This window comes from Botrytis cinerea, chromosome 12 (genome assembly GCF_000143535.2).
Source record: "Botrytis cinerea B05.10 chromosome 12, complete sequence".
In the NCBI taxonomy this organism is placed as follows: Eukaryota; Fungi; Ascomycota; class Leotiomycetes; order Helotiales; family Sclerotiniaceae; genus Botrytis; species Botrytis cinerea.
In genome coordinates this window covers 2172129-2183222 of record NC_037321.1, presented here as the reverse complement: position 1 = coordinate 2183222, position 11094 = coordinate 2172129, and the positions used below count along the sequence as shown (strand labels likewise).

Sequence of the window (11094 nt, the reverse complement as noted above, 5' to 3'; positions counted from 1 at the left end):
GAACAGGCATCAAAAATTGAGTCATCCTAATAATAGTCATTTAGTTGCTTCGGCGGAATTCAAGATTTCATTCCCAATCTCCCACTTTGGAGAATATGCCATGTCAATGGAACAGGACTTGTATGAAGGCAAAAGTTCCAGGAAGTATTTATTGCACGGAACGTACGTCATCCAACCCATTCTCAGTCAGGCTTCACATGGTCTCTATTTTCTAAATACAAAATACTGATCATTGAAATAGACAAATGCAAGAAATGCCATCAAGTTATTGAACCTCGCTCAACTTGTTGTTCTCAACGTAAGCTTCTTGTTTTCAACGTTTAATGCAGATGTAATTTTGCTGGTTCGACATGTTGATCGTGGGAATAGATAAACAATTCAACTCGAGAAAGGCTAAATGTCGCACGGTTCAATGCACCAGACCACCTTTAGGGAATGGAATCTACTGCTCTCAACGTAAGTGTGTAATTGCAGCTTTTCATGGCTCCCTATTCAAAGCCCTTTCGTTGATACTGACAAAAATATAGACAAGTGTCATGATTGGAATTGCAACATGCAAAAATGTCTTGAAATTTCATGGTGTCCAGAACGTAAGAAGCCATTCCTTTTCAAGTCAAAATGGAATACAACAAGACTGATGTATTTACCCCAGATTCTTACTGCGCCCAGCAAAATTGTGATTTCCCGAAATTTGGAAACGCGTTGATTTGTGCCGCACACAAATGTCAAGATCCTTCATGTGTGATTCTTCGATTCGGTCTTTCGAAATTTTGTGGGAATCACAAGTGTCATTCGGATGGATGCTTAAGAAGAAAGTGTGGGGAGAACCACATATATTGCGACTTCCATTCGTGTTATTCCGTCTCAATTTGCCAAAACATGAAGGATCTACACGACGGGAGAGTACATTGTCAGATTCACAACTGCTCCAAGCCGGGGTGCTTGTCACCTAAAATCGCAAAAGAAAAGTTTTGTGAAGATCATGGTCGTGTGTATTAGGTACGCCAATTCACCAAGTATCGACGGAAATAAATGACAACATAGCTAATATCAATAGTATACAAGCATTGTGATCTTCGTCCTCGCAGACATGACCGAGTGTAGCGAGTAGCAACCAAGTCTAATAGGCTGAAAGGAAATGAACACATTATTTTCTCTCTCTATTCACTCGCCTAATCTCCAAGTAATTCAAAATCTGTCCCGCTCCACAGCCGTAACAATTTCCATCTTCCACTTCAAATAACTTTTTCTCACATCACACCATCTCACCCGTCAGTTCCACCCTTCATAAGAACCAACACTATCATCCGTATGTAAATACAGTGAATAACTTCAATTCAACCGCTCCTGTAATATAATCCTACACCCGCACGAAAGAGACTAGCTCTTTCTAGTAACCTTATATAAGGGCTACCATTCCCTATACACATGTAAATCTCTAAATAAAACGCAATTAGACATTCAAGACCTACACAATCGTGGGTATCGCGTCTTCAGTATCCTTCCCACACAAACCATTCCATCACTTCAAAACAACAACCCTCAATCAGAATGCCCTGTCACTGGCAGCCCCGCGGCGAAAGACGCTGCAAAGGAGCAAAGGAACCCCAAAGCATTTTCTGCAATCAACGTATGCATACCCCCCCCTACCTACCTATCTATGCCACCATCTTCCAATCCCAACCCAGATTAAAAATCTCCAGACATCTGCCGCAACCAAGAATGTCCCGAGCCAATGCTCGACTACAACACCTGGTGGTGCAAAAAACGTACGTAAAATTCCTCATCCCCTCCCATCCATCCCATATCCCCCACCCCAAAGTAAGTAAGAAAACTAACACTCCCCCCCCCCTTCCCACAACAGACTCCCCCTGCGCCCTAAAAACCTGCACGACCCCGCGCTTCCAATCCTCCATCTCCTGCGCCCCGCACAAATGCCACCGTCCCAAATGCATCTCGATCCAATTCGCGCCGTCCAAATACTGCAGCGGCCACAAATGCCACATCGACAACTGTCTGCGGGAGCGCAGCAGCACGAATCGTTTTTGCGCACTACATGAGTGTGCGTTGGGAGATTGTGAGAAGTTGAAGGATTTGGTGGGCGGGAGAGTGTACTGCGCATTGCATAGTTGTGGGATGCAGGGGTGTTTGGAGGGGAAGGAGGGGGAGAAGGGGGAGTTTTGCGAGGGGCATGCGAAGGGGAAGTAGAGGGGATGGAAGGGACTGTGGGATATGTAAAGCTGGCTGGCCAATTGCGGGGGAAAGCTCTCTAATGATGATCAGGATGATGATGATAATGATGTGAACCAGGCATCGAACAGAACAGGATTGAAACCCATCACCTCACCTCACCTCGCCTTTACAAAGACGATACATACAGATCCAACAGTCAATAAAGGGAGAGGAATTCGAAACCAACCCCCCCCCCCCCCCCCCCCCCCCCCCAAAAGAAAAAGAAACCATCAAGACATCCATCATACAATACAATATGATCACACAAAGGACAGACACCCGTGTTAGCTAGCTAGCTAGCTAGCAAGTCCTTATATAAGTACAAGTACAAGTACATCGTGAGCTTCCCATAGATAGATAGATAGATAGATAATAATGAGCAAAAATGATTACAATCATAAGAGAAATAAAGTGCCGACATCCCCAACCCCCAACCCACAACTCACAACCCTTTCCCCCACCTCCTAACTTCTCAAGCACAAAAAAATAGAATCTACGTCAAATCACACTGCTGCTGCATGTGTTATGTATGTATTATGTATGTACGTACGTATGTACGTATATATTCTTCAAACAAAAACGCATAATCAAGTGAAGAATTTGTAACTATACAATCGGTAGATAGTTAAGTAAGTTCAAGTCAGAAAGAGGAACTTTCTCTTGCTGCATTTACAACTAATACTACCTGATCTTATTACTACCTCTGACACCAAAAAATCAGCCTCATCAACCAAATCACCAATCCATCAATAGAATTTTGTTTGTTTAATTAATTATTCCTCGCTATTTCTTGTACATACATATGTAAATGTACATATACTTAATCTTGCGCCGACTTCCACTTCCCCCTCTCCTCCCTCACTTCTCACTTCTCACATAAAACTAAACTCCTATTGCTATTCCTATTCCCAACCTTAATCCTATTCCATCCCATTCCATCCAAACCGAAACGCCAAGAAACGAAATAATGGTATCGGAACTAGAATTTGTACGTCCACTCGTTTATTCGTTCGTAGCTATTGTTATTATTAATCTGCTTTAATCGCACTATCACATCATTAGCTTCATATTCTTGCATGTATCAACCCCATCACAAGCGAAAGATATATCCACTCCCCCCCTTTTTTTCAAGAGGATAAACATCCCAAAGACGGAAAACAAAAGGAAATGTTTCAAAAACTTACCCATAAACCCTTCTCACAAACCAAAAACTTGTCAAAAATCCTACGGTTCCCGTCGCCAATCCATAAGTAACAGCTACGACTCCACAGTAACTGAAAAACAACATTCCACTAACAAATCCCTCAATATGTAACCTCCTCATGTAAAACCACACACAATACGCCATAACCCAAACTGCTGATCCACCTCCTACAAGGAAAGAATGCCACCACCAATTGTAATCTTCAGCACAAAGTTTAATGTAAATAGTAACAATTGTGACTTCCGCAATGGTGATGATAAGAAGAAGAGTTATGAGAGAGAGAAAACCGAATACGTAGTAATATCCACTTTTATCTTGCCAAAGTGATTGGAAGACAAAGAGAAGTTCGATAAAGATTACTGCGAAAGGGATGAGGCCAGCTAGGAGAATTGAAGAGGTAGAACGAATATACCATGGCTGAATTGGTACTTGTCGAGGGATAATAGCCGTTTTTGTTGGGGATTCCCATGCGCCGGAACGTGTGTAACCGTAGTAAGAACCAGCGTAGACAAGAGGGAGTTGGATGCAAAGCCATAGGAATACGAGAGCAATAAGGGTACCGAATGGAAGGGCGGTACTAGATGCCTGGGCCCAGACGAATAGATTGAGGATGAAAACTAGAGAAAAGAGAAGACCAGGGAAGAGAATGGCTGTGATCAAGGTATTTTTGCGCCAATTGAGACCTCCAAATGTTTTGTAGACGCGTGCGCTGAAATAACCAGAGAAAACTCCTGCGAAGATGAAAAGACCAATTCCGACACTGATAAATCCACCACGGAAACTAGGGTTCAGTATACCTAGACTACTTAGAGAAAGTAATCCAAAGGCCATGAAAACGAGTTGCATTCCAGATCCGACCAAAGGTGCTAGAAGATATCCATAAGGAGGTGGACGGAAAACATCTCCATGAAGTAATTTCCAACCAGTAATATCTTCCAGTTGCTCGTCATCAGAAGAAACGTCCGCATCATTCTCAGTATCAACCTGATCCAATAAACCAAGCCCAGTTTTTTCTCCGGTTTTAGGTGATCTTGCTCCACTACCAGGTCTAGATCTTCTTTTTGGTTTCAATTTTCCATCTTCTCCTGAGACATCCTTTGTATATGCTTTAATATCTCCTCGAACAGTTCTGGCCAAGATCATAGCAACAATGCCACTAAGAAGACCTGAGATGATCAAAGAATTGACAATAGCCAACCAGTGAATTCTTGTTCCTTCCTCTTGGTTAACGAAGTATAGATCCCATCGATTCCTCCATTCGACCTTTTCATCCTCACGGAAATAAACAGAGTAGGTGTATGGAATCTCCATTGTAGCTCCATCATCCAAATCTATTTCTCTCTCCGGTGGATGATATGATGAAAGTGGGTATGCGAGGGCGGGTGAAGAATCGGTATGATTCGGGGCGAGATATAATTCAAATGGTGTATTGGCATCATTTAGATCCGCAGGACATCCCGATTCCACTCTCTTATCAGCTCCAACACTCTTGGTATAAACTTCGAATCCAACAATAACCTTTCCACCTTTTTCTCCATCCTTTCCTGGAGCTTTTCGATACCGCAGCACGATTGTAAGATGATTGTTGATGAAATATCTCGCTTTGCCGGTTTGAGAAAAGTCCTTGTAGCCCAATTTGAATCCGGCAGCGTAATATTTCTTGCTTTTATCCACCGTCACAAAACTCGTTGCTCCAGGTAAATTATCCACAATCCATTCCACAACATAACCATCCTTAACCAATTCCTTTGCGCGTTTAAGATCTCTTCGAGTGACCGTTTTGGAACAGAGGAAGTTGCATTCTTGATCCTTCCCCATTACCAATTCGATATCGGATTGTGTTATTCTGTCTCCGCGTAAGACTTCGCCGAGATTCAATGATATACTTTGGCCGCTGAGTAGAGAAGATCCGGCATGACGAACACCGGTTGGAGGACACACGAATGGAAGATCGTAGTAGGCATATTGTAATTGTGTATTGTCGGAGTAAACCTTGTTGACTAGCAATGGGATTGCTTCGTTGTCTTTGTAACTTTTAATCGACCAACCTGTATGAATGAGAGAACAGTTAGGTTGCTATCCGGAGTCCAACATCTAGCAGATAAGGGGATGGGATGGGATGGGATGGGATCGATGTGGCAGCTAGTGGCAGACATTACCTGGTATATAGAAAGCATCCGTGATTGAAATTGCCAGGAAGAAGAGTAACCAACTTCCTATCCTCATGGAAGAATTGGTCGCCATATTATTGATGTTATCTTGTCCAATAAATTATGAAAAAGTGTAAGTCGCTCCGGTAAAATTCGAATTTCCCCCCAGCTTTGAAGTCCGGAAGGTCCGTAGATGCCGTTCGATGATGGTCGCACCAGACGGAGTTGTCGCGATTGAATTGAAGATAAAGTGTTTTCTTATCGATGAAAGAATGGAATGATTGCGAGTTTATGATTTACGATTGAAGGTTTCTTCTTCTTCTTCTTCTTCTTCTTTTGTTGGTGAGATGGAAAGGTGCACAACGAGCGCCTCCTTCTTTCCCTTTTCCCTTTTCCCTTTTCCCCGTCTCCAATCTTTAGCCAAGACGCCGTATCGCTCTGTTGGTCCTTCAAGATGGATGGATGCGCGATGGCATAAAGCGTAATATGGGGATTGGGGTTATATTTCGGATCAGAAGCTTAAACGTTCAAGGATTAAAGCAAAGTCCACTGGTGATCCTTAATAACGAGCGCAATGGGCACAAAGTACCTCTTTGGAAAGATTTCAATCGTGGCAAAGGGAAGTGCGAAGGTGTCTTTCCGCGAACGAACGAAGATGGAGACAGAGGCGTCGGTGTCGGTGTCGGTGTCGGTGTGTGAATTATGTTACTCGATGGCAATCTGGAAGTTCGAGCGAGGCAAACTGATGGTTGAAGCTCTTCGGGGTAAGGTTAAGATGGGAGTGGAACCATCGATGAGCGAGAACGCGAGCGAGAACGCGAACTAGAGCCAAAACTACTTAGGAGATCGATATTCTCCACCAAAACGGCTTGAACGGGTTTGGGGCGGCGAGGTATGAGAATGGAGATGGCCAAGGGGAGGGAGATGGCATGAAGAGAAAGAAATTGAAGATGTCGAGGTAAGGATGTGTACAAAGTCAAGAAGAGTAAAGGGTACCGTGTAAAGAGCAGATAGATATACACACACATTTCCTCCGACGTGATTGGTACGGAAGATGGAATAATATATCTTTGATTGTGTTGCCATGGATCTATATATTCACATATTCATCTCCTCGTCTATTCGTCCATCGACGGGGTGTACGTCTAGACCTTTCCACAGCAAACGGCCTTCCCCTTTTCATTGATCCGAGCATGTCGGGTATCCATTCGTTAGATATCGGATATTGTTACGGAAAATGGATAAATTGATAATTATCCGTTTGTTTGTTTATTTGGTTATTGATTTATTCACTCCCCTTATTATATATCTATATGTATTATGTATTATGTATTATGTATTATCCTTTTCATCTGTGTCAGTTCCATTGCGTCGATTCCTAAAAATAGCAACGTCAAGGTGAGTTGTCTTCACCATGTTTTGATAACAACACCAAGCCCACAGCCCACTCTGCTGCTCGGGTACGCACACGTGAAATTGGGAAAGTGGTGGAACTCTTGTCTTGTCTTTGACCATCTCTTGTCCCTAGCTGCTTAGTCCGAAAACTTCAAACACGACGACAACATCAAATCGTCAGAATGTCTTCATCTCATCTCTTTTCCCTGAAACAAATGACACGCGTGTTTGAAAACTATTTGTTTATCAGCTCTCCCGTCAAAATCTTCCGTCATCCCGTCTCAACCCCTCACACATCACGGCACACGATGTATCGCATGCAAAGCGTCCATGTCTGAATGAGCGTGAAGATGACGAATTCATGCCTGCGCTTGCATATCGACTACGCCGTTCATGTTGGCCCTCTCGAAATAGGTAGTCGATCAAAGTTTGAGGTGGGAGTACGCAATATTATGTTTCTAGAGTTAGAGACGCGGATATGATGTAAGAAATCTGACTTGGGTGTTTCGTATCGCCACAATCATATCTCACAATCGAAGAAGTGGTGTGTTGCACTGCTGGAAGATAGATTGACTTGAGTCACATTCATCGTAAGATTCCTTCATGCTTGAATATCACTTCTTCATCCCACAGAGGACCGTGTAGACGACCTAATATGTGTTTTCTCGAATCTCGAAAATTCTTCATTCCTCTCAAGTCTAGAACATCAAGTTGATGATCAGCACCTACTAAAGCGAAACGTTACATTGATAGCGCTCAATCAATTCGTAGAAATTCCAACCTAAGGTTTCTTCCCATCAATCTCTATTTTCCATCTTTTGAGTTTCCATCTGTCGACTCTGATCATTACCCGTCGTGGTATGGTTCTGGCATGGTTCACGTGATACACCCTCCGTATAATCGTCTTCTTCCTGTTACTATTTGTCTTGTTGCACGTCTGTTTCACTTCTAGCACACATATCAGGGGGGTTCTCCTTGTCTTACATCAATCGAGATGCATAGTATCTTCTGGTTCTCGTGTCGGTCTCGTGCCGTGCACGTGTTTCAGGCATTCGAATGTACTCATGGTGCATTGCCCATCCGGGCGTTTCTTCACCGTTATGCTCTGTTGAAAAAGCAACAGCTAGACTAAGGATGGTGCATTACCGGTAATGTATCGGTACATTGTCGTTCCATAGCAAGTGCCCCAGATCTCAAAGACCATGTGTTCAGATTGAGACTACTCCTTCGTCATACCATTCTCACATGATAGAGATAAGGAGAGTCGATCATACATCGTTCTCTCACCAATTCCAGCCCAATTCTTTCGGTTGCCGCGCCGGATGTATCGGCTGTGCGTACCATAGCTACACATTGATAGATCGTCTTGGACGAGAATATTCACACAAGAGAACAATATCTCGGCGGGAAATGGCCCCTTGGCTTTGTGCTATGTACCCCGAATGAATCCCTCCAGCCCAATGAAGATGTCCCAAATCGAGATACAAAAAGATCTCCGATGAGATTCTTCATCTGTCAAATACTAAAGACCGAGTTGACAGCAGATCGTACGTTCCCAAATTTAGTTCGCATTAGCTCTCGGTCTTGTCCGACAGCTTTCACTCCTGATTTCTTAGGTTTTGACTGTTTACCTAAAGAGTACTCCTAGATTTCGAATAATAATCTTGGTATGATGTCAAATTTTTACACTTTGAATGGTATCCACTCCATCTGAAGTGCACGAAAATAGTTTCTGTTCGTCCATTTCATTGACTGTCTCTTTATTCCCGTTGGCTAGAGTTTTGAAGATGATCATCTGAAGATGTCAATGCCACCTTATTCGAAGTAGTCTACAATCAACGGACAAAATTCGAAACATGGTGATGATATGAGCTTGATGTCTATGAGTATAGGGCTATCAAAACTAATTAATCATGATTCGTGAATAGATGTGCATTTATGACTCCACAAACACTCCAAGTACCCAAGCTTCATGGCACTCATTAGATCGACCTAGATCACTGATGTTCAGCACTAAGAACAAAAGGTACTAGTGTGAGACTTTATGTTGCCTATCATATACCGGATTATCATAAGCTTGATAGTTCAATGCCGTCTCGAATGCGGATACATATCATGAAAGATCTAGGGGGTCGGCACTCAGATCCGTCCTTGAGCCGTCTCACTATGAAAACATTATGTGAATATGCAATTTACTCACTAGAAGATAATTTTTATTCGGATTATTATTCGAGTTATCGATTGTGATAGTCAAGATTTTCATTATCAGGATAATTATCGGGAATGAATTTAATCTATAACATTGCACGTGTGTGAATGTTGCAAGGAGAGTGAGGAAGTACCTTGCAATCTCTTCAATCCTCTGGTTCATCTGTTATCCCCATTTCATTCCCGTTAGTTCGAGTTGTAGAACGGTAGATACTCATCTGCCAAACTTCTGATATCGTATTGCTCCACTCAATGCACAATCTTCACATTCTTCACAAAAAGAAAACATAAAAAGAAAACATAAAAACATAACATAACTCCAACGTTGAACTCAAGCCTCAGGTACCGCAGTGCAGATGATTCAGCCTTACACTACACATCATTTTAGTAGATGGTTCTTAAAAAATCACATGGCCTACATGTCAAAAGTTGTTTAAAATGCGCCACCCGTTGCTCATCCTTTCATAATGTTCATCTCAAAACTAGCAGCCTGAGAGAAACCCATTAAGGATATCATGTAGAAGATCTGTTCGTACAAAATCACCTTGCACTATACATGTTTAGTCAAACGAATGGTATAATATATTATGAAAAGCTTGTCAAAAACGAACACTACTGCGAATTTGTATTAGCTTTCATTTATCTCGCTCTTCGCTCTTCGCTCTTCGACCTTCATCTATAAGTGGTATCCTGGATCAAATCCTCCACTCACAAACAATCTCGTACATGGTCCAATAGGAAGTCCTACAGCTTTAGACTTGATCAACTAAACGGCATACTATTACTATGCAAACCGTTACTCTCCTTGTACATCGTAATGTCTTTGATTTAATCTACAGATGCAGATCGATCGTCGTTGCAGTAGTGTAATCTCAGTCTTCTATGCATTGTTCATCGTATCTTTCTCCATTAATTCTTGACTTCGACGCCCAAAGTTTGAAGGACTGTATATGCGTATCGTATACATAAACTCTATCCCATGCGCAAGTGAATCCACTCTGCAATATCGTACGATAACCGTTGCATAACAAGCCACTAGTATCGATACAGCTCCAGGTATATTTTGTGTCTAGAGCTAAGGACAAAATGTGAACCTTCCAAGCTTCGATTGTACATATTATGTCACGAGCCACGCCATCCGCCATTACCGCGTGAGCTAGCTATGGAATTTCTGTCGCATACTCCAGCCTATCATTGTCTCAATGTACAGTAGTCATACAATGATCAACAGGTTCATCTACCAAATCTGGAAGCTGCAGCCATTTGCAGCTGGCCAATGCTTGTACCTGCGTCTGTGCGTGAACTTTCTTTAAGGTTTGCATTAGTAAGGTTTTTTTTTACTCCAATCGTCTTGTAACCGAGATGCAGACTTCCAATCAACCTAAACCCCAATGTTTCTGCACCCCGACCATTCTACGCTCTAAGCATACATTCTGCTTAGTGGACCATCAACCTTAGAAAATCGTCTAGTTTACAAACGCCCGGCTTGCTTGAAAACCTTTTAGATGCACAAGCTCCACACAAGGCCAAGCTCATAGACTAAATATTTTATAGTTTTCACGTACTATGCTTAGCGAACGCATCAATTAACGGATGACTTTCATACGTACTGGAATTCGAGATCATCCAACTGTGGCCCGATCATGGGCTCGCAGACTCCGAAGCAAGCGCCATGAAATTAAATGTTAGTGTGTGAATAGATAATTCCTTGATACCTGGAGCTTGCGATCTCTTAGTCCTTGGCCAAGTGAGTGACACATGAAATTCGTACAGTTATGGCAAAGTAAGTATTGAATAGAGTTTCCGTGCCTGAAGCTTGGAGGATGCAAATGTAGTATTTCTTTTTTTACTTATAGGCCATGAATTTCCTAGAATCATGGGAAGATCATTTAAGTTCTTATATCT

At 42.4% G+C, this 11094-nt stretch overlaps 2 protein-coding genes across 2 annotated transcripts; one reads left to right on the top strand and one right to left on the bottom strand.

The window, feature by feature from the left end:
• BCIN_12g06290 (hypothetical protein) lies at positions 1 to 1414 on the top strand. The gene is made up of 6 exons (XM_024696566.1): positions 1 to 162; positions 242 to 298; positions 370 to 456; positions 528 to 590; positions 653 to 999; positions 1058 to 1414. Exons 1-5 carry the CDS (start codon positions 96 to 98, stop codon positions 997 to 999), a joined length of 621 nt encoding a protein of 206 aa, XP_024552377.1. The 5' UTR covers positions 1 to 95; the 3' UTR covers positions 1058 to 1414.
• A 1479-nt stretch (positions 1415 to 2893) lies between these two features.
• Bctmn3 lies at positions 2894 to 6670 on the bottom strand. Its single transcript, XM_001551135.2, has 3 exons — positions 5596 to 6670; positions 3417 to 5484; positions 2894 to 3279 (listed from the first exon to the last, which is right to left on the bottom strand). Exons 1-3 carry the CDS (start codon positions 5678 to 5680, stop codon positions 3261 to 3263), a joined length of 2172 nt encoding a protein of 723 aa, XP_001551185.1. The 5' UTR covers positions 5681 to 6670; the 3' UTR covers positions 2894 to 3260.
• Between the last annotated feature and the right edge of the window lie 4424 nt (positions 6671 to 11094).